Raw genomic sequence first — 24,883 nt, forward strand, 5'->3', positions numbered from 1 at the left:
ATTATTATAACCATTACCATAAGTATATAAAAATATATTAATATAAACAACGTGAAGAAACATTACGAATAGATCTCCGGAGATCACCGGTTATGCCCAAACCACTCAATTTACGAGATGGCCATGAAGAGAGGTAATGAGGGACCTTGAGAAACTGGTGAAGACGCAGTCAACGTACGAGTTCGCATACCGACACTACGAGTCGCTCAGGGAATGATTTACGTAATCAATTGCAACATTTTTCGGCTAAACGGTTTATATAGTTATATGAAATTTAAATTGTGTTAATTTATCGATCCCGTTTAAGTTTGTATAACAGTCGACGTAAGAGATTTAGTTCATTAACTTCAATATCATAATTAAAACGGTAGGTAAACAAATGCTACAACTAGAAAATAATTATTAAGTTATAAATTATTACTTTTTTAAAAATAAAGTGTTCAACAATCGATTTTAGTCCCTTTTCCGATAGCATATCTCAATTTCTTTCCTACCCCCCTTCTCCCTCTCCCCCAACGTAAGTAACTCTGTATTCAACTCATAAATGTTTATGTGTAAAAATTATGCTACTGGAATCGATTCTATCTTTTTATTATCTTCATTTCTTGTCCATTTTTCTTCAACGTTTCATGGTCCTTTCCCCATTGCAAGGGTTATATAACATTTTCTTGTTAATCATATCCATATAGTTATGTAATTTTACATGGAAACTGAAAACAAAAGAAGAGAAAAATCACACTTAGAATAATTCATTAATGCCTCTATACAGTGCTATTTTGGTATTGTAAACGTATTGAGTAGATAAATAGATAAACAGAAAACAAACACTTCTCTCTAAGTTTTATTAGAAATAGTATAAACTATTACTTATACTGTAATATAAAATAAATGTGTTTATATATTACGTAAATAAAATATTTTGACTCCTAGCTGACTGGCATTGGTAAATGCTGATTACATTTAATTAACTATAAACAACATATATTTGTGAAATTAATTCGATTAGACATTTTTTATGCCTATCTATTTATCTTCTTATTAAGTTCCATAGATTGGATAATGGATTATCCTAAGTGTGATTTTTTTATTACTTTTTAGTAATATGAAAGATTATCCAAATAATATTTTCACTATTTCATGACAAACATTTTTCAAATTTCAGCTGCAGACGTTTTGACAATCTACGAAAAGAAATCGGTTTGAAAAGAAATACCTCTGTTTAAGTGAGTAATGAAATCTAAAATTTAAACTAATGTTATATTGAAATTTAACAGAATTGAAACGGGCTGGAATAACATTGCGTGATATAGTTATTAAATAGTGCTTGAAGGCCAGATAGTGTCTGTGCCTCTCAATCCGTTTAATTAATGATGTCCTTCATATCACATGGGACATGTTAGCTAGGTGGTAAGGCACTATACTACTAACTCCAAGAGGGTTTCGAATACAGCAGATAATTATTTTCTGTTTCGATTTAGCCCTGAGGGATCTGGAGCCCTCCGGGGTCCACCCAGCCTCACGAAGTAGGTTCTCTCAATTGAGTACAAACCTGGCGGTTCAGAGTGATTCTGACCCAATCACCTCCTTGCACAACTGTTGATCTACGAGAGTGGTCTGAAAAGTTTTTGACCTAACAAAAATACAAGACATTTTTCTTAAAAAAAAATTTTATTTTTTAACATAAGTCTCTTTGTAACTATACACACTTCCAGCGATGCTCCCATCTCATTAACTCGTCCAAAAAGAACTCGACGTTTTTCTCTGCAATAATAATTGTTCACGAAAGTGATTATCTCTTCATTTGATGAAAATCTCTGTCCTCCGAGCGCCACTTTTTAGATTAGGGAACAAAAAGAAGTCACTAGGGGCTAGATCTGGTGAGTAAGGCGGATGGTCAAGTAGTTCAAAAAGTAATTCCTGGATTTTCGTCATGGCAACCGCCGAGGTGTGATACCGTGCGTTGTCTTGGTGAAACAGAATTTTCTTTTTCTGCAAATGTGGCCGTTTTTCTGCAAGTTCTCCCTTCAGCTTGTCAAGTAATGATGTGCAGTATGCTCCTATAATGGTTTTTCCTTTTTGAAGATAGTCGATTAAAATAACTCCATGACTATCCCAAAAACTGTCACCATCACTTTCGCAGCCGAGATAACAGTTTTTGCTTTTTTTGAACCCGGCCCCCCTTTGCAGTCCACTGTTTGGACTGTATTTTTGTTTCGGGCATATAATATAAGTATATCCAAGTTTCATCTACAATAATTAATCGGCATCAAAACTTGGATTTATTGCGCCTAAGCTGCGCCAACAGAGCGTTGGAAATGTTCATTCCATTATATTTTTGGTCTATGCAGCACCCAACGTGCGGACAGATTTCTCATCAGTCGATACTGTTACATAAACACTGCGCGTGTGAAACTGAGAAACATTCTGCTTCAGAATCCATTACACTTTCTCTTGAGATAGCCAAAACGCACTTAAACCATGTAATCAATAAATTGACTTGCAAAAACCGCAAAGAAACAGCGACAGACAAGAGTCTGGTGTAGGTTACGTTCTTCCTCGAGCAGTCAGCGATGTTGCATCCAGATTGAAAACCATACATGATTATGACTTACCATCTCTATTCATACGAGTTCTGTCCTTCCCAGTTTGCTAGTCCACGGTCACGAAAATACATGGATTACTGAATAGAGCCCCGATATAAAAATAAAAAATTATTATTTTCTTAACTTATAATAGGTATTACAGACCGGAAGCCTACATGCGAAAGTAGGTCAAATGGAATCTATAAGCCCTTTCATGCAGGATGAAATTTCAAGTGTGTTCATAGAATTCATATTGGTTCAAGGCAAGAAAAAATGAAAATAAAAATGATTTAATTGTTTGTCCAGTGGCATTCTTTATTTTGTCCATAATCAGAGAACAATTTGTAAACTTAATAATGAAGTGAAGTTGAATGAACTGAAAATATTATATTTTGAACTTTTTTCTTTTAAATTTTTGTAATCAAATTTTTTTTACATAAAATTTGGATTGTTTATTTAACCAATAAGAAATTTAACTTTAAGATGTAATCAATCAGTTGCAGTTGATCATAAACTAATCCTGTATTTGAAACAGACATTGCTGCCTTACTTCAATAGGCACATCTGACAAAAAAAAATTGTTGATGTGATTTGGAGCTGGTTGATTCTAAAGAGAGTAGCCTAGTCTAGGATTCCTTTATTTACTGAGATCATCCTACATACTATCCTAAAGCTATTAGAGTTGATACAAATTAACTTCAGTCTATGGTACAATCTATGGAATTACTCAAACAAACAATAAAACAAAATATTTTTCTTTCTCATATGTGCCACCATTCAAGAAAAGCTACGGCATATATAATTAGAGTCATATTAACTAGTCTTATTATTATTTTAAAATTATAAAATCGGAAAATTGTTTAGAACTTAGAATGGGAGAGGACAGTAAAGGAGGCACCTGTGATGGATGTTATACTTTTTTAAAAGTTATATGTCACTGATCTAGTCTATGCTTGAATAAATGAAAGAATAAAAGAAATAACATAGAGTATTAGATTTAAAATGAACAGGAGACGTAATACCACATAAAAATAGAAAAGAGAAAAAACAAAATTGTGGCAACTCTATTAGCTTTGGACGACCACAACAAAAAAAGTAACCACAGTATATGGTCTTATCTTTAGAATAAGTCCAATTCTATAAAAAATCAAAACCTTTTTTTGTCAGATGTGCCACTATTAAAGTTCAGCAGTAATATGTAGCTTGAAAGAACATTCTTCATCAACCAATACTATTTTAGATGACCTTTATAAGACTTATTGTTTACTTGTACTGATCAGTCCATTAGATATTTGGATCCTCCTGAAAATGTTCATTGACCTCAATTCCAGCTTAAATGCAAGTATAGGATTTTGATGCAAGGATTAGGTTTTTGCATACTTCGACATAAGATTTTTCTTTAAAACGTTATTTATTTTATTTTTATTCAATATCATGGCAAAGGTTTAAAACAATAAAGAGTTATAACTTTTTAAACTACTTTTCATTCGTTACTTCCATTTTGAGAAATAACTATTAAATGTTTAGTCATCTTAATAAAAAAAAAATTAAGTTTAAATAAAAAGAAAAAAAACATTCTGAATATTTAGTGTGATTCAATAAGTAAAGTTAAACTAAATAAGTAAAAAATAATTTTTTTTTTTTAAATTTCTCATATTTATTATGACTGGGAAAATAATGTGGAGTTATGTAATATCTTTTAATAGCTATATTTGAACAATTTTGAATGAACTAATAAAAGCTCCATTATCAGCAACATATGATAAGAGACAAATTTAAATAGAGTAAACATGATACTGTCTTGTTTATTGGGGTTTCAATGTTTAATTTCTTATCCATCACCAAGGTAGTAGGTGTAGCTAATATTTATTGAATTACTTTCTGTTTCTTCATATCTATATTTTTCATAATAATAATCATTTCATTATCTCAAAATAAATCTGTACTGCTAAAACCCATAAAGAGTCAGAGATTACAAGACCAACGGCAAGGAAGTTATTTAGTCTGAATCGAACATTCGACCGTCAGATTTTTCACCAATTAATTATACTCACTTTATGAGGCTGAGTGGACCCTGGAGAGCACCCAAACCAACAGGATTGGCTCACAGCTACATTGACAGAATAAATAATTATCTGTTACAGCCGGATTCAAACCTGAGTCTTTGGAGTTATTAGCACGGTGCCTTACCATTGAGTCACCCCACTCCCCCATGTCAGTATCATTGAATCAAATATTCGTTTCTGTAAGATAATATTCAATCTATAAAAATATTGAATTGATTCAACTAAATATATTGTAATAATTATGATGAATTTTAAAAATATATTGAGTGTTTTTTAATAAACTATGTTAATGTTATAATCAGGTTAGCAACATGATGAAGGTGGCCTTAATTGCCCTGCTCTGCTCAGTTTCTCATAATGTCTATGGGGCGAATATACTCGGCCTGTTTCCTCTCCCCACATTCAGCCATACCAACGCCTATATCCCAATCCTAAAAGAATTAGCCAGAAGAGGGCATAATGTCACCATGGTCAGCCCTTATCCTCTGAAGGAACCGATTCCTAATTACAAAGATATTGTTCTTGATAATACATATGAACAAATCATTAGTAAGTATTGAAATTTTAATTTATAACATGATTATATTAAACTGAAATAAGAAAAATACATACACAATTGTAATAATTAAAATTTACTAAATGCGTAAGCCTTTTAATGAGGATATTTTCTCCACAATAAGGTTCAAGTAAAGTTTTCCTTTTTGATGAAACAAAGTCCTAATTAATAAATGAAAGACTTCATATAATCCTTGATATATTTTCACTTTTAATAAAGTTTCTTTGTGCTAAATTTAATTAAAACTGATCTAGTCTGTTCATATATCTAATTATATTTATATTGGTTTTATATACACAAGACCTTTATTCACCTTGCTTTATTTAAAAAACAAAAAAAAGTAGTAAACTACATAAATTATGTTATTGATACTGTTGTAAATTGTACTAAGAATGAAAGGTAACTAAGAATCAATAAATTAGAAATAATACATTTTGTACAATGAAGGAATAAAAGATATTTTTAAAACGTTAACTTTTGGAAGGATGATTTAATTTCTGGAAATATTTTCATATATAGGTACCCTTCCTATGTCGATAAATTATATATTTAATTCTCCTTTCACATTTCTGACTAGGTAGCTAATTTCGAAGCTATTTATTACTTCAAAAAAGAACACATCAAAACTATTAGATTATATCATTTACTGTAATTTTACTAGGTCGTTATAAAAGTCTTTGTTCATATAATAACATTTTTTTTGTTTTAGTAAGTCCATAATCAACACTATCAAATAATTCTTCAAAATAAAGGCCTTCATTGGTAATTAATTTTTCAATATTTCTAGCGGAAGGTGAATTTGGAGCTGAGAGCACTCTTAAGTTTTTGAGGCAACAAATTTAATAAGTCCTATTTGTAATACTCATTTTTTTCGATGAGCCAGCCTTCTTAAAATGTCTTATCAGGTCATACATCAAACTTTATGAAATAACAGCGTACTGTACTACTTTAAAGTTGCAAAAGGATCCTGGCTCATAGACTCGATTAAGGATTAGTCAAATCAAAGAATGCAGTAAGAGAGTTGTTATTGCTTTTTATAATCTGTTACTGTAATACTTTGATGTTATCTGGTACTGCTGATTCAAAAAGCAAAGAAAAATCTTTTATAATGATAAAGTATATATGGAGAATGTTCAATAAAAAAACTCCATAAAATTAAAAAATAACTATATAGTTACATTTTTTTATTATATCACACAGTAATAAGTATTGTATATGCTGTATGTTTCCAGGGACAATTGATTTATGTAATAGTTAATGTATGTCTGGAAGCTGCACATTTGTTATCAGTACTTTTCATTTTCAGGTACACCAGGGGTTCCAAACCTAAGGCAATTTAGTCTTGCAATGAAACTTACAGGTCTTTGGCCAGTGTGCAATATGTTTTTGGGTCCAGCATTTAAAATGGAGAAGTTTCAAGAATTTCTAAAGGACAAAAATTCAAAATTTGATTTATTAATAATAGAACCATTTTTTTGTCAACAACCATTAATGGCATTAGCTCAAAAGTATGGGGCATCAGTTGTAGCAATCGTGACCATATACATCAGCCCTGGAATTTCAGCAGTTTCTGGAACTCCATACCCAATGTCATATGTTCCTAATATGAAATTAGCACTTACAGATCATATGAGTTTTTGGGAAAGGGTGGAGAATACTTTCTTTAGTTTTATAGAACTTCTCGTTGATGAAATATATGGCAATTGGGCTATGGTGAGTGTTTATAACTATGAAATAAAATCAGTAATTAATAAATTAAACATTAACATTAATTTTGCCAACATTACATTGCAGGACAAATTTATCAAGGAAAATTTTAAAAATTATCCAGGATTTGAAAATCTACCATCAGTGTCCAAGATGCAGAATAACATTTCATTATTCTTAGTGGATAATCACTTTTCCTTGAGCTATCCACGCCCGTATCTTCCTAATGTTATTGATTTTGCTGGACTCTCTGTGAGCACTGGAGGAAAACTTCCTGCAGTAAGTAAAGCAGTTTTTTAAACTTCACTGAAAAACAAATGTTGATAACTATGTTGATAATTTTAGGATAAATGGAATCATAACATAGGTGTTTAGTTTTTTTAATTATCCTTAAGAAAACAAACTGAAAAAAGTAAATCTTTCATATATACTGAGCAATGAAAGTTACTCACTGATTTTATTGATCAATGGTATTTAAATATAACGAACAGTTATGATTACGATTATGATTCTAATAATGACTTTAATACTGCTCCTTGTTTAGAGTTAAATTAAGATAAAATTATTAATTAGGTTATTTATTTTTTTTTTCAGGATTTAGATAAATTTATGAATGAATCAAAAGATGGAGTTATTTTCTTTACATGGGGTTCTCACTACAAAATGACTAATATGGAGCCAGTACTACTGAAAACTTTGATGTCTGTATTTGGTACACTAAAGCAAAGGGTTTTGATGAAGTGGGAAAATGAAACACTTCCAGGAAAGCCTGACAATGTCAAAATCGCCAAATGGTTTCCTCAGGCCAGCGTGCTTAGTAAGTATAAATTATAAATAAAAATGATAAAGAAAAAATAATAAATAGTAGATCTATTCTACTATATTAATAATATTATAACATATTGTATAAATTTCAATAATATTAGGGATGAAGATTAAAATATATGTATTTTATCACCATTAAATTACAAATTATTCACATAAATGTGAAAAGCAATGAAAGTTATTACATCATGCTCATACAGTTGCAAATATAATTAAAATAAAAAAAAAAAATTAAAACAATTTGAATTTGCAGTTTAAAAACGAAAATAAAATATAGAAAAAAATATTCCAAAACTCCATTGGATCAAAAAGGTTTTGAATTTTCACGAATGGTATATATGAAATATTTTTTTTATAAAGAATAATTTGCTTAATAGAAAATCAATAGCAATAATATAACAATATGAAAAATAAAACAGTTTATGTTATATTTATACTATCTAAGCTTAAATTTAATTTCTAAATAATTACATTCTGGAACCAATAAAATGTTTCTTGCCCAAAAATAGCTGATAGTAATGTATTTTCATATTAATGATGATGATTATCTAATGAACTTCGCAGGAAGAGCAATTATTACTCGGAATTAATATCAAAAAGCAAAAATCAATCACTATTATCAATTATAAAAAATCAAATAAATGCATATCTTAATACATATATAATTATAAATGGCTATAATTGCATCCAAATGCACCAATCCAGATAAAAAACTATGTTAGGATGACTGCTAAACAAAACAGACATGTACATTAGACAATTGCTGAAGGTCTAGTGTGGAGGAACGATGAATGTCTTTAATGTTTCTCACATCACAGAAATCATTCATTTTTATTCATAAAAGTTTTTAAATGTGAATAAATAATTTTAATTTACCCTGAAATCATCATTATTCACAAAAGAAATTTTCATAAAAATTAAAATTTGTTTTTTTTTTTGTGTGGCATAAAACACTGCAGCCAATATAGTTTATTGTGCACCAATAACATTACGAAAATGTTGCGATAATACCCCAATATTGTGGTGAGCTTATTAAAGCTTGAAGATTCCAGGAATCTAATTAAGCTTAAGGGATTGATCAGCTGATATGCTTGGGATCAACCACATGATCCTCCCCAAGTAGCGCGAACCTCAAACCCACTAAAATGTAAAGTTCTAACTGATGAATGATTCCTTCATTTCAGGTCATCCAAACATACGTCTATTTATCACCCATGGAGGGATACATGGAACTATTGAGGCTTTGTTCAACGCTGTACCAATTTTAGGAACTCCTTTGTTTGGAGATCATTTTTACAATTTAAAAATGGTTGAAAGTTCAGGGATGGGATTGAATATTGATATAGATACAGTTACAGAGAAGGAACTAACAGAAGTTATGGATAAAGTACTTTACGATCCAAAGTAAGTTTTATTGGTTTGAATATTATTAATGTTAAACTTGGAAAATTTACATTAAATTGAATCACTCATTTAGTTTTATGGCCAAATACTGGCTGACTCCAAGTCAATTATTATGATTACAAGTAATATCTATATAGTCAGCAGTACACTATCCCATTTTTTAAATTCATTTACCTACACATGAAATACATAGTAACGGGTAGTATTGCTATCCTGTAGAATTTAAAATTTGTGTTTTCAAAAGAAATACAAATCCTCTGAGTCCAAATGTGTTATATATATATATAACTATCGTGTATATATATATATAAAAAACTTATTAATTATTTATTAACTTATTAAAAAATGAAAAGCCATACCATAAGCACTTGATAAATCAATGTACAATTAAGTGGTCTTAGGTTTTATCCTTATTGAAACAGTCTCTTGTTTTTTTTTATCTTCTCACTCCATTACTAGGCATCTAGGAGCTTCTATCCAGCAGAGCCACTCCTCTCGGTCCCTACTTAACCACCTCATTTGGTTCAGGAATTTGCCTCATTTACCTCAGATCTTTGATATGATACTCAAGACATCTCTTCTCTATAGGCCCAGGGCCATGCCTAAATCACTTGAGCTGGCTGCCATCTTTCCTATATGGCTTTGAGTTTAGGAACTTCCATCTATTCTCATTTCTAATGTGGTCTCTTCTAGTTTTCCTAATAGATTTATGTAGGTATTTCATTGCTTCTACTTTCATGCGTCTAGTATGCCTGTCCAACATAGTCCAGCTTTCTTTGCTGCAGGTGAGAGTGGGCAGGTAAACAGTCTTGGTCTTCTTATCGACCTCGCGGTGATCGATTATAGCATTCAGTGATCTGTGAATAGACCTGATTCGATTTGTTTGAGATTTCAGTATCTTGGCTGAGGTACCTCAGTTACCTCACAGTTTCATTTCAGTTGGATGACTTCTAGTTCTTCTTGTACCATAACCAGCACTTAACTCTTGGAGGTGTTAATTTTCATTCCTTTCTTGAGCAACTCTACTTCCCATTCCACCATAGCTTGTAATTTCGTCTTTAGATCGGCTATTAGGACTATCTCATCCATTTATAAAAGACTGTTCTCATATTCCATTTTCCATTTGTGGTCCAGGCAGTGCTTACAGATTTTGTGAATTACATTCGTAAAATTTATAAAGAGGAGGGGACTTGAACTATGTCCATGTAACTTTTCTTACAATTGGAAAAGGTCCTGATTCCATGCCATTTACTCTTACCAGATTTGTGGCTCCTTGTTAGGCTTACTTAATGGCCTCTAACAATGTGCCTACAGGCACTTGTGATGAAGATATAAAAAAATTTAAAGATACAGAAAGGTGTATATTTTGAACTAAAAATATATTTTTTTCTGTTGTTAAACAAATTCGCATTACAGGGTTTTATGAGGAGGTAATAACGAACAACATACTAACAATAATAACCTTTGTTCCTATCTAGAATACAACAGTTCAACAAAACATTACATATGAATGCAATAGGGGAAGATCTCTCTCAAAATTTCTCCTTCAGTTATTCACAAAATTCTTTAATATTTTGTATAAATCCATTGTTTGTTATTACTAACAGTGAGAACTGATTATTTATTTATTTTAAATAAACAAACAATTAAAGTTACTGTAGAGGAATATTGTTTGAAAATTTGGTATTTTAGCTCTGTTAGATTATTTCAATGAGTATTAAACCTGTCTGCCAATAAAGATCACTTATTTTATCATTAATTCACCAACTTAATTATTTGATCCGTTCAGGGGAAAATAAATTCTATAAAATAGCACTTTCAATTTTGAAATATTGCACCATCACAATAATTTCCCTTACTATATATTCCACATATAGGTAAATAAAATTTAAAAAAAATTTTATCAGCAATTAATATTTCTGAATATATACGTATATTTAAGTTAATTTTTTTTTTCCCAGATACAAGGAAAATGCCCTGAAGAAAAGTAAGATATTCAAAGATAGGCCCCTGAGCACATTGGACAATACAATCTTCTGGATAGAATACGTCCTTAGGCACAACGGAGCACATCATTTGCGGCCTGCTGTTCTAGACCTGGCCTGGTATCAGAATTGGCTGATTGATGTTATCGGCCTGTTTGTGGCAATAATAATTGCACTTGGAGCCATTGTTATATACAGTCTGAAGTGTTTATGCAATTTATTCAAAAAGAAGAAAAAATCAAATGAAAATAAAAATAAAAGTAAAAAGGACTAAGAGAAAATTTTTAGATTTAGCATAAACTTTAATTTATTAGTTATTTAACTAAATTTTTAAGTAATATACATTGTATTAAGTAAAAGAATAATATTTTTTTATTTTTGTTTAAATAGATTTTTATTTTCACTTACCTGTACATGAAATATATAATAATAGGAAGTTTTGGGACGATGACAAATTTTAAATCTGAGTTTTTAAAGGAAATAATAAAGGTTACCAATCATATTTGGTATGGTACCAATATACTTTATAAGGCTGAGGGTGCTCCAGGTGGGTCTTCTAACCTCTGGGTCAAACCATGCTTGATAAAAGAATAAATAATTATCTGCTATAGCCAGACTCGAACTTTTATCCAGCAGATAGGAGTGCCTACTCCGTCTAGAATTGAATAAAGTTTTGAATATGCCTATTCTACAAAAATAAAAAATTTCATACTTTCAATTAATTCAGGGTTACTTATCAAAGAATAGATCCTTGACCACATCACTTCACAGAATTATTGTTTTATGATATTCGTTCAAAGCATAGTTTGGTGTTATTTAATTTGTTTTATTATAACTATGTCAATAAGATCCTATGATTAGGAGAAAAAAAAACTGTTGGAGTACTATACCTCAGTTTTGGCAAAATTTGAAAATAAATTTTGTTTTTTATTTTACGTTCACTTTTATTAAATAAATTACCTTATTAGTAATAGTTTTAGAATAACCAGAAATTTCCGTATTATTCTGATAGACAGTAATTTTAAAATAATTTGCAAACTTTTGTTCTATGAGGTGGATTTCCTAACAGTTGCCTGAGAGCCTCATCAAGTCAACATGCTCATATCCTCAATTAAGTGTGAAGGAATATTTATTTGAAATTTCATGAAGAAAAATTCAGTTTCATTGTGCCCGTTAACATGTTTTTAATTGGCCGTTAGCAACGTGTGACCTTTGAACCTTCGAGAACAGCCGGTAAAATTTCTATTAATGATTCATAATTGGATCTTGTTAAAAATTCCTATGGGCGAATGGAATAAAACATTAACATTATTTTAAAATGTAATAACGATATAATTAAGCACTGGTTATTGTGAATGAAAATCAAAATTGTAAAATAATTATTAAACGATCAGTTCCGATACATTATTTTTAATAAATTTTATCAAGTCGAGTTGTATTTGAATTTTCAAGATTGATTTTAATGACGGAACTAAATCGAAGATCCCATTATGTAAATGTATATACACAAAAAACTTCCTTTTTGCATAAAGATTAACATTGAGTTGTTTATAAAACCATGATCCAGTGAACTGACCCCTTATAACGTTTTGTCAAGATATCTTGTTCCCGTTTGTCGAAAATTTTAAATTCTCGAGCAACCATTGCCGTCGTCCGGTCACGCTACCCGTCAATTAGCTGCTATTTTGTCCCGTGTCCTTTAATATATAACACAGGAAACTGTCACAATCTTGGCTATATCTAATCCAAATTCCTGGAATCCATGTCCATCCACACTCTCCACTAGTTCTGACCTATCCCTACCCCTAAAGGAAACACCATGTCAATGGAAGCATCAGTTAGTCATCATTCAAGGGAGTAGCTTGGGAGTAGTCGAAGGATTCGCAAGTTGTACATAATAGCTTGTAGATAATAATTGTACATAATATGCCATTGTCTCTGTAACTCCACAACAAGAATATGAAAGGAGATTTATCAAGAAATAATTACACACTTGATTGGTTAATGAATGAGTTCACCTCTTTTGGTCACAATATCTTTTATTTTTCTAGTTATAGTTCCACAGTCTATGACTTCAGAAAATTAACTTCCATTTCCCAATGACACAGTATGGAATTCGGAATCTCGTATACCTCGAGTCGGTAGGATCACGCCAAGAGCCTTAATTAGTAGGTCGATGTCTTCTATTTTGAATCTTTAAGCTGAACCTGTCCAATGAGAATCCAACCTTCCATATCCTTCTTATTGATTTTCTGAACACCGTTTGAGCAGTTACAGCCTTTCTGCAATGGTGGAGTAAAATTCTACAAGTTTCAAGACATGTGAAGAAATATTCACCATTAAATTTGACAAAAATTGCCCAAACATTTCCTAAACTACTTTAAATAAAAAAGGGGTGACGGTAGCAGCTTGGTAGCGCGCCTGTCTACCAATCCAAAGGTTGTTAGTTCGAGCTCCGGCCCTAACCGGGATTTTAACTACATCATACTCACTCACAGCCTCCTCCCTGGCATTTGTGAGGCCTGTTAGCTAATAGGTGGCCCTCACAAAAATAGGCGTGGGAATGTTGAACCCACCCTATGAAAACCTCGTCAAGAAACGTGCGATGTATTCCGTACTACATTGCACGAGGCCTTGGGCCTCTACCGCCTGTCGTGGCAGAAGAAGAAGTTTAAATAAAAAAACAAATATTTCATAGGATTTATATCGAGAAATATTTTACAGAATCGTTGGAAGTATATTTATTATTATAATAGGAAACGCCTAGATTCTGTTTTGAGATTAGAATTTGAATATTGTATAGAACCTGAGAATAAACCATGATAAAAGAATCCCTTCTTAAAACAGAAATTAAGTCAAAGTCATGATATAATCATATCTTTTGTTTTTTTATTATGAGTTATTTCATTCAATTCATGAGGGAGAAAAGTGATCCTATGAAAAAATTTACTTTACACAACTAGATAATGCCCATATCATTTTTGTTGAGCGGGTGAATACAAAATAAAATGTTTTTACTGTTTTATTTGTTACCGTATATAACATAAAACGTTCATACTGAATTGATAACAAAGGACATTAGCTTCGAAGTGCTCACAGCAAAGACTTCACAACAAGTGATGCCAAAACAAAGGACTATTGGACTAAAGGACTAAAGGACGGTTTGTGATAAAAAATCGATATATTCACAGTTTGCCACAGAGCAACTTGTATACAATAAAAAATGAATTTTTATATCACACTTTAACACACCCTCTTAAATATTCATTTTTTTTCTTTAATTTAGTTTCACATAATTTTTCTAACAAAAACAGAAAACAGGATTGACAGAATTTTCTATATACAATATTTTACATAAATTAATAAAATAGTTTTTAAATTACAATATTAGTTTTGTGCTCGGAAAAAACAATAAAAATCTTTTAAGTTCTAATTTTTTGATTTAATGTTTCACAATCGCTTCATTGAGTCCTAGGTTCAAACATCTCCAACTGGTCTTCTGTCCTTAAGTAGATGATTTGGACTTCACGTCTTTCGACTGCATCCCGCCTTTTCATGATCAGAATTTATAACATTCACAAAAATACTTTCTGAAGTAATTATGAACATTTGGATCAACTGAAGGTTTAACAGTATTGCGTTGGATCACTAAATACCCTTTTCTTCTTGGGTTTCTTTATATTCTTCTTAATACCACTACATTTCTTACTTTTTTCTTCAAAATTATCTGCTTTGCTATCCACATTTTTTTCACCAATGTCCCAATTATATTCATCTGCATTTAATCTAGAGCGTTCTTCACCTTCTTCTGTCCAGAAATCTTCAAGAAAAAGTGTTTTCCCCTTGGAGACGATGATAAAGCAATAAAATTGGTGTTTCAGTTTTTAAATCACAAAATTTACTGACAAAAATATAACTTAATCGGAAGGAGGAAAAAAACAATAATAAAATAAATAAATGAAATAATAAATAATCAAATAAAAAAAATAAATAAAATTTAATGAATATTAGCAAATTTAAATAAAATATAAAAGGCGTTGATGACCAATGAAGTTTGGCGCCACTAATCAAAAACAAACAAACAAACTGATTTTATTGTCTCACTACAAATTTTAATTTCGCGAACTGCCTGAGCCCATAACCTGTTTATGGTATACAATCAAAAATGAATTTTTATACCACACTTTAACAATTTCAAACCTTCGGACATAATTTTCATGGAAAATATCCTTTTCTTAACTTATTTCTCGATGATTTCCTTGACACCTTGAACTTTTTTGATTTATTAATTGCACGAGGAAAATAATTTCGTTCCCACAATTACTCACTGTTATGTTTTTCAAAGCACAACATTGGTATTTATTTATTAATGTAACTGTGAGTTGTATCCAATTGAAATGATCAATATCTCTGTATATAACCAAAGTTTTTTCCTAAAACTATTAAACGTAAGTACAAAATTTTGAATCCCTCTTAGGAATTGGAGTGGACTCAAAACTTATTTTTGGCGCTTATTATGTTTTTAAAATAAACAGTTCAATTGCAAGAGTACTTTAATTAAAAAAACTAAAGCCTATTTAAGTAACCAGATCCAAAACAAGAGTGTAAATATATTTTTTTTTAATGTGAGAAGTTAAAGAACATCGGATTGTTTGACTCGACCTCGTCAATCTCCATGAATTTGAAAGTCAGCATTCGAGAATTAATTTCTTTAATCTTTTTGCTGCATTGTTGGCAATATTCTATATTACATAATATTCCAGAATATTATACATGCAATAATAATGATAATGCATAATATTAATGTTACATACTAATATCAAATAGGTGTATGTATTATTTGTAGTTTTATATAATTATATAATCACAAATCTATTAATAAAGCATGTAATGTATATAATAAAATCTGTGAGCGTTCTCTAAGAATTGAACAAAATTAATTGAATATCAATTGTTTCTCCCATGGCATTATTTATTTAATTTTTTCATCAATCAGAGAAAAATTTTTAAATTAAAAAAAATATTTCATAATTAAAACTCTAATAATGAAATTTTGTGCAGAAAATCCTCAGATCGTACAAATTCAAGTAATAACTCCAAAACTTGCCACATAAAACTAGTTTTCATAGAACGTCTTTTTAATGATTCGAATAGCTGTTGAGGTTTGACTGAATTGGAAGCTAGGGAATGAATATTACAATTTCATGAAAATCTGGTGCGTATTCCATCATTTCTTGAAAATTTCCGCCAGAAATGAGAAGGGAGTTTTTATAGGTTTTTACTTTAAAGATATTTTTATATACTTCGGGGTTAATAACAGATTATTACTATCTGTAATGTCATTTTATTTTATAGTGTTTGTGCAGCTAATGCTTGTTCTATCTGTCTCCATGTTTTTTTTTATTTACTGAAATACAGTTGAATAAATAAATATTATTTTAAACTTTTTTCCAACAAATTCTTAAATTTCTTAGTGAATTTTTTTACATAAAATTTGGGTTGTTTATTTAACCGACAAGAAATTTGAATTTAAGATTGAATCAATCAGTTTCAGTTAGTCATAAACTAATCATGTATACGAAACAGATATTGCTGACTTTCTTTAATAGATACATCCGACAAAAAAAAAAAGTTTTGATGTGATTTGGAACTGGCTGATTCTAAAGATAGTACCCTAGAATAGGATTCCTTTATTCACTGAGGTCATCCTAGACTTTCCTAAAGCTGTTACAGTTGATACAAATTAACTTGAGTCTATGGTACACTCTATGGGATTACTCAAACACAAAATAAAACAAAAAAAACAACTGTTTATGAAAAGCTGCCATATGTATAATTAGAATTTAACTCATGTAATTTCAAGAGGCACAACTAGTGATAACATTAAAAATAACTTACCTTCTCATGAGCGTACTCTGAGGGTGATAGAAGGAAGGGGGCAGCTGCCCCACCTAGAAGTGGAAAAAAAATATAATAAAAATTAAATTATTTTTCAAGTAGATAATTTTATAATTATTAATGCTCTGCCATAATCATACATTTTTTTTTTAAATTTTAGTTTCATTCGTTTTTTCCGTGCTGAAATGTCAGAACATGATTGACTATGGTTTGCCCCCCTAGTCTTGATTCTGGATACGTCCTTGTACCATGAAAAACAAACTGACATTATACGGAAAAATCAAAAACAATTCTGGACAACGTCGTAAGTAAAAAGGAAATTTCGGGAATGCGATTTTGATTCGTTTCCGAATGAATATTTTTGACGGAAAATTAGTAGTTTTGTGATTTTAAAGGTGTTTCTAATTAATTAAGAAAAGGCAGAAGACTAGATCATATCAATTAGTCTTATCTTTATTTTAAAAGTACGAAATCGGAAACTTGTTTAGCACTTAAAAGGGGAGGGAATAGTAAAAGAGCAACTCGTGATTATGATTTTTTAAAAATTATATGTCACTGATCTAGTCTGCTTGAATAAATGAAAGAATAAAAGAAATAACATACAGTATCAGATTTAAAATGGACAGGTGACGTAATACATAAAATAATATCACATAAAAATAGAAAAGTAGATATAGAAAAAAAAAAAAAAAATTGTACACTTATAAATGGAAATAAAAAATTACTAATAGAAAAGTAGATATAGGAGAAATAAAAAAATAAAATAAATAAATTGTACACTTAGAAATGGAAATACAAAGGAAATAAAATGAGAACAAATAAAGGTCAGAAAAGAAAAATTTAAAAATAAATAAATAAGATAATAATTAGTAAGTGTTGATTTGATGCCCTCATAAGGGCAAAATATGGCTTTCAAATAGGAAAAAAAATCAGAGCTAAAAAAAAGAAAGCTAAGAAGAAAAGAGCTAAGAAGAAAAAAAATCTAAAGCCAAATATCAACTTTCTTTCACTCCTAAAAAATCTTTTACCACACTTTCATAGGTCAGTCATCTCATTTTTCAATATTTTTGACATATCAATTGATCTCAGTTGTTTCAATATAGTATTGCATGTAAGTACTCTGAGGGTTGTTATTCAAGAACTATTTATGTTATTAAATCATAATAATAAAGTATACAATTAAATATAGCAATAGCGGAGCATTGTGGGGTCAGCAATTCTATATAAAATCAAAACTTTATTTTTATCAGATGTGCCACTATTAAAGTTAAGCAGTAATATGTAGCTTGAAAGAACATTCTACATTAACCAATGCCATTTTTAAACCAAACCTTATTGCTAACTCGTACTGACCAGTCCAACATTCTTCAAAACAAGATTTTTCTTTCCCATAGGCGTTGATGACCAGAGGGTTTTACACCTGTAAGCAACAATCAACAACAAGATTTTTCTTTAAGAAGTCATCCATTTTACTTAAATCCAATATTGTGGCAAAGTTTTGAAACATAAAGAGTTACAACTTTCTAAACTTCTAATCGTTCAGTACATTCATTTTGGGAAAAAACTTAATTTTTTTTCATCTTAAGGCAAAAAATCAAGTTTAAATAAAAAAAAAAAAAAATCAGGATGACTAACATGATCCAACAAATAAAGCAGAACTATAGAAGAATTGATTATTTTTTTAAATTGTTTACAAGTCGTATTTGTTATGAATGAGAAGATAATTTGGAGATACCTCATATCTTTAATATATGATATCTTTTAATAGCTATATTTGAACAAATTTTAATAAAGTAATTAATGCTCCATTATCAGCTACACATGATAAGAGACAAATTTAAATGGAGTAAACATGAAACTGTCTTGTTAACTGGGGTTTCAATGTTACTTTCTTATCCTCCACCAAGATAGTGAGCATAGCTAGTATTTATTCAATTACTTTCTGTTTTTTCATATCTAAATTTCTCAGTATTATTCTAATGTCTAAACAAACTAATTATTTGTAGTTTATACCTAATTTAGATATAAAATGTCAAATGTTATTTACAAATCATCACTAGAAATATTCTATTTCACTTTTGTCCTGAATAATTTTGTGTAAAATCAATTTTTAAAAAATATACCTGAATCTTGATAAAGGTAAAGTTCATTGTGTATATACTTTTAGAAATTAAGCATTATTACACATTTTTATTTGGTTGTTTTTTCTTTGCCCAGGTGCATAGATATCTTTTAAATAAATTATAATGGGAGTTATATAAATTTAAAATAATGATAATAATAATAAATACACTCATATCCAGACATTTACATCTGAGAACTTAAGTAAATATGTAGCAGTGTGCTGTTTTATAGGTACTGCTTTTTTATCCAGATATTTAGATAACTATGGCCTTGACCAATTGCTAAGTGAGTTACATGCTGTTAAAAAACAAACAAAAAAACTAGATATATATTTATTAAGAACAATGTTCAAATTGGTTTCTTGCAAAGTTAGGAAAATGTAAAGCTGTGTCTTTTACAGGTTCCAAGTTGGACATTCTCTGTTCATTTTGCTTTTTTATGAACTATGATAATATTATTTCAGATTAGTTACATGATGAAGGTGGTCTTTATAGCTCTATTCTGCTCAGTTTTTCATAATGTCTATGGGGCAAATATACTCGGTGTGTTTCCTTTTCCTGCATTCAGTCACACCAACGCCTACATTCCGATTCTAAAAGAATTAGCCAGAAGAGGGCATAATGTCACCATGGTCAGCCCTTATCCTCTGAAAGAACCGATTCCGAATTACAAAGATATTGTTCTTGATAATACATATGAACAAATCACTGGTAAGTATAAAAATTTTAATTTGTAACATGATTATATTAAACTGAAATAAGAAAAATACGTATACAATAGTAATAATTAAAATATACTAATTGTGTAAGCCCTTTAATGGCGATATTTTTAGCACAATAGCATTTAAGTAAAGTTGTTGATTCATTTGCCTTTTTGATGAAACAAATTTCCAATTAATAAATGAAAGACTTCATAACCACTTCATGTAATCCTTGATATATTTTCACTTTAAAATTTCTTTGTGGTAAACTTTAATTAAACCTGATTTAACCTGTTCTTATGTATAATTATATTTATATTTGTTTTATATACACTTCAAGTTAAGAATTATTAGTATTTTCACCATGCTCCCATCCCCCCCCCAAAAAAAGTGGTAAACTACATAAATTATGTTATTGATACTGTGTAAACAGTACTAAGAATGAAAGATAACTAATAATCAATCAATTCGAAATCATACATTTGGTACCATCAAGGTATAAAAGAATATATCTTGAAAGCTTTTCCTTTAGGAAGGATCTTGTTATCTTATTTAATGATTTAATTTCTAGAAATATGTTCATATATAGGTACCCTTCCTATTTTTATATATAATATATTTAATTCTCCTTTCATATTTTTGGCTCTGCAGCTCATCTTGAAGCCATTTCTTACTTCACAAAAGAACACATCAAAATTATTTGATTATATCATTTACTGTAATTTTACTAGATCGTTACAAAAGTCTTTGTTCATATAATAACAATTTTTTTAATTTTAGTTGGTGCAAAATCAACACTATCAAATAATTCTTCAAAATAAAGGCCATCATTGGTAATTAATTTTTCAATATTTAAAGCGGAAGGTGAATTTGGTGGTGAGAGCACTTTTAAGTTTTTGAGACAACAAATTGAATAAGTCCTATTTGAAATTCTTATTGTATTCGATGAGCTAGAAATTCTAAAATGTCTTATCTCAGGCCATACATCAAACTTTATGAAATAACAGCATAATGTACAATTTTAAAGTTGCAAAAGGATCCTGGCTCATACACTTCATTAAGGAATAGTCAAATCAAACAATGCAATAACAGAGTTGTTATTGCTTTTTATAATCTGTTACTGTAATACTTTGATGTTATCTGGTACTGCTGGTTCAAAAAGCAAAGAAAAATCTTTTGTAATGCTTCAGTAGATATGAGAGAAAGTTCAGTGGAAAAACTTCATAAAATTAACTACAAAGTTACATTTCTTTTTATTAGATGCTTTATGTTTCCAGGGACAATTGATTTATGTATTAGTTAATGTATGTTTGAAAGCTGCACGTTTATAATCAGTGCCTTTCATTTTCAGGTATGCCGGGGATTCAAAACCTAAGGCAATTTAGTAATGCAATGAAGCTTACAGGTCTTTGGCCAATGTGCAATATTTTTTTGGATCCAGCATTTAAAATGGAGAAGTTTCAAGAATTTCTAAAAGACAAAGATTCAAAATTTGATTTATTAATAATAGAAGCATTTTTTTGTCAACAACCATTAATGGCATTAGCTCAAAAGTATGGGGCATCAGTTGTAGCAATTGTGACTGTATATATCAGCCCCGGAATTTCAGCAGTTTCTGGAACTCCATACCCAATGTCATATGTCCCTAATATGAAATTAGCACTCACTGATCACATGAGTTTTTGGGAAAGGGTGGAGAATACTTTCTTTAGTTTTATAGAACTTCTCGTTGATGAAATATACGGCACTTGGTTTATGGTGAGCATTTATGCCTATGAAATAAAATCGTTATTAATAAATTAAATATTGACATTAATTTTATCAACATTACATTGCAGGATAAATTTATCAAGGAAAATTTTAAAAATTATCCAGGATTTGAAAATCTACCATCAGTGTCCAAGATGCAGAATAATATTTCATTATTCTTAGTGGATAATCACTTTTCCTTGAGCTATCCACGCCCGTATCTTCCTAATGTTATTGATTTTGGTGGCCTCTCTGTGAGCACTGGAGGAAAACTTACTGTAGTGAGTAAAAAAGCTTTTTAAAACAAACGCTGACAACTATCATCATTTTAGGATAGATAAAATCATAACAAAGTTGTTATTCTTATGAAAGAACCAGAAAAAAATAAATCCTTTATGTATGTATCCTACAGTTATTATGCTAATAATGACTTTAACACTGCTCCTTGTTTAGAGTTAAATTAAGATAAAATTATTAATTAGGTTATTTATTTATTTTTTCAGGATTTGGATAAATTTTTGAATGAATCAAAAGATGGAGTAGTTTTCTTTACATGGGGTTCACACTTTAAAATGAGTAACATGGGGCCAGAACTACTGAAAAGTTTTATGTCAGTATTTGGAAAACTAAAGCAAAGGATTTTGATGAAGTGGGAAAATGAAACACTTCCAGGAAAGCCTGACAATGTTAAAATTGCCAAATGGTTTCCTCAGGCCAGCGTACTTAGTAAGTAGAAATTATAAATAAAAATGAAAAGAAGAAATAGTAAATAGAGGATTTGTTTGTGATGAAAATGTTGTAACACATATAAATATATAAAAACTTATTTTGAGAAGAGAAATAAAAAAAAAAAAAAATTGTATTTAAAGTTCAAACAATTAACAGAATACTTCCAGCATCAGAATAGACATAAAAATGTATTCATATAAATTTCAAAAGGAGGATAAGTTAATATTTCACATTCGAACTCAAACAGTTACAGATATAATTAAAATTAAGGAAAAAATATTTTAATTAAAACAATTTGAATTTGAAGTTTTAAATAAAAAAAACAACAGAAAAAATAAAATAAAAAAAATTGGAGCCAATGGTTCTAAATAGGTATAATTATACTAATCTGTTAATTTCATTTTACTATGAAATCACTTTATATTACAAAAGTATTTCAAAAGATTAATTTTTAATGACTTCTTCTATGCACATGCAGCTGAATGAATAATAAAACTGGGTATAAACAAGACCTATTGGCAACACCAGACATTACTTTTTATAAAAAATTAATTTTCATACCTTTATATGACAGAACTCACACTGTACAGTATATTATGCAAATATTATTTATAAATGCATATGGACACATCAATTGAACTAAAAATATGTGCAAAAAAATTTAAGTTATATTTAAAATATAACAATATGTTACTGTTATGTTTAAATATTGCTTCTGAACCATCAATATTCTATCACATAAATGCACAACAGAAATGTGTGATTTCATCCAAATGTACCAATTTAAATAAAAAATATATTAGTATGACTTAAACAACACAGAGATATATAATATATAATCAATGAAAGTACTCAACTACGAGGTATTTACATACATTTTTATTGTGAGTGGATATTTTTAATTTGTCCTGAAATCATCATAACTCATAAATGAAATTGCTAATTTCAGGTCATCCAAACGTACGTCTATTTATCACCCATGGAGGGATACATGGGACGACGGAGGCTATTTTCAATGCTGTCCCAATGTTAGGAACTCCTTTGTTTGCAGATCAACATTACAATTTAAAAATGGTTGAAAGTTCAGGTATGGGCTTGAATATTGACATAGATACAGTTACAGAGAAGGAACTATCAGAAGTCATGAATAAACTACTTCATGATCCAAAGTGAGTTTTAATCATTTGAATATTATTGATGTTACATTAAGTTATCACTCATTCAGTTTTATGGGAAAATAATGGCTAACTCCAATTAAGTTTTAGGATTTACAATACATAGTTACTAGTGTATAGTTCTATTTTTGTATTTCTGAATAAAAGAAATACATCATTCATTGAAATATGTCCCCTTAAACAAGAATAATAATAATTCATACATACACACACACAGTTATAATGCTCCATGAAAAAATGCCTAACGATGGTCCTGTGGAGGGGAATGAACAGTTGTAGGGAAGTGGTTTTAGAAGGTGAAAATTCCATACATCTGTCTTTTGAGGACTTCAACCGACCCTTGTTAAAGAAAAAATACACACACACACTATATATATATATATTATAATTGTCTTAACAACTCCAAAACATTGATGAATGTTGAAAAATTCAGAAAAGAAGTTAGATCACTTTATCTCATTTCGATCAAAGAGTAGGAATTTAAAAAAAAACACAGTAGTTTGGCAGTTCATAAAGCAAGAAAAAGAGAAGGCTAAGAAATCATAGGTTACAGAAAACTTCAGAAAATAAGATCAATGTAACAAAATTTCAACTTGTACAAGAAAATAAAATAACAATTACTTTATCTAAAATTGTTTATCCAAGGGTGCATACAATTTCATAAAATATGAATAAACTAAGCAGAACATGAGTAGGAAATTATAAAAAATAATTAAATACCAACTTTGAATTGGTTAGAATACGTTCAGTTTGGTTTGTAGTACTTATTTATTAAATAAATGTTTTTCACATAAATAAATAACCTGAATTAGTCTTTATTAGTCTTGATGATCCATACTAATGACTTGAAATTTGGTTATATTTAAGTTAAAATATTTTTTTCAGATACAAGGAAAATGCCCTAAAGAAAAGTAAGATATTCAAAGATAGGCCCCTGAGCACAATAGACAATACAATATTCTGGATAGAATACGTTCTCAGGCACAACGGAGCACATCATTTGCGGCCAGCTGCTCTGGACCTGGCGTGGTATCAGAATTGGCTGATTGATGTTATTGCACTGTTTGCAGCAATAATAATTGCACTTGGAACCATTGTTATATACAGTCTGAAGTGTTTATGCAATTTATTCAAAAATAAGAAAAAATCAAATGAAAATAAAAATAAAAGTAAAAAGGACTAAAAGAGATATATTAGATTTAGCATAAACTTTATTATTAGTTGTAAAACTAAATTTGTAAATAATGCATATTATTTTAAGTAAAAGAAAAAAAGAAATAATAATGTAAAAGAATAATTTTTTATTTTATTGTTGTTTAAACAGAGTTTTATTTTCACTAACCAATATATGAAATATATAACAGGAAGTAGTGCAACCTTTAA

At 29.7% G+C, this 24,883-nt stretch overlaps 1 protein-coding gene across 1 annotated transcript; it reads left to right on the plus strand.

Moving 5' to 3' along the window:
- Positions 1–164: 164 nt before the first annotated feature.
- LOC106687194 (uncharacterized) lies at positions 165–24,883 on the plus strand. Its single transcript, XM_014430932.3, has 14 exons — positions 165–367; positions 1,163–1,223; positions 4,951–5,197; positions 6,511–6,917; positions 6,999–7,190; positions 7,506–7,728; positions 8,921–9,140; positions 11,102–11,396; positions 19,611–19,857; positions 21,199–21,605; positions 21,686–21,877; positions 22,100–22,322; positions 23,275–23,494; positions 24,386–24,883. Exons 3-14 carry the CDS (start codon positions 4,960–4,962, stop codon positions 24,681–24,683), a joined length of 3,162 nt encoding a protein of 1,053 aa, XP_014286418.2. The 5' UTR covers positions 165–367; positions 1,163–1,223; positions 4,951–4,959; the 3' UTR covers positions 24,684–24,883.

Source organism: Halyomorpha halys, unplaced genomic scaffold (assembly GCF_000696795.3).
Source record: "Halyomorpha halys isolate HHAL.00 unplaced genomic scaffold, Hhal_1.1 Scaffold926.1, whole genome shotgun sequence".
Lineage (NCBI taxonomy): Eukaryota > Metazoa > Arthropoda > Insecta > Hemiptera > Pentatomidae > Halyomorpha > Halyomorpha halys.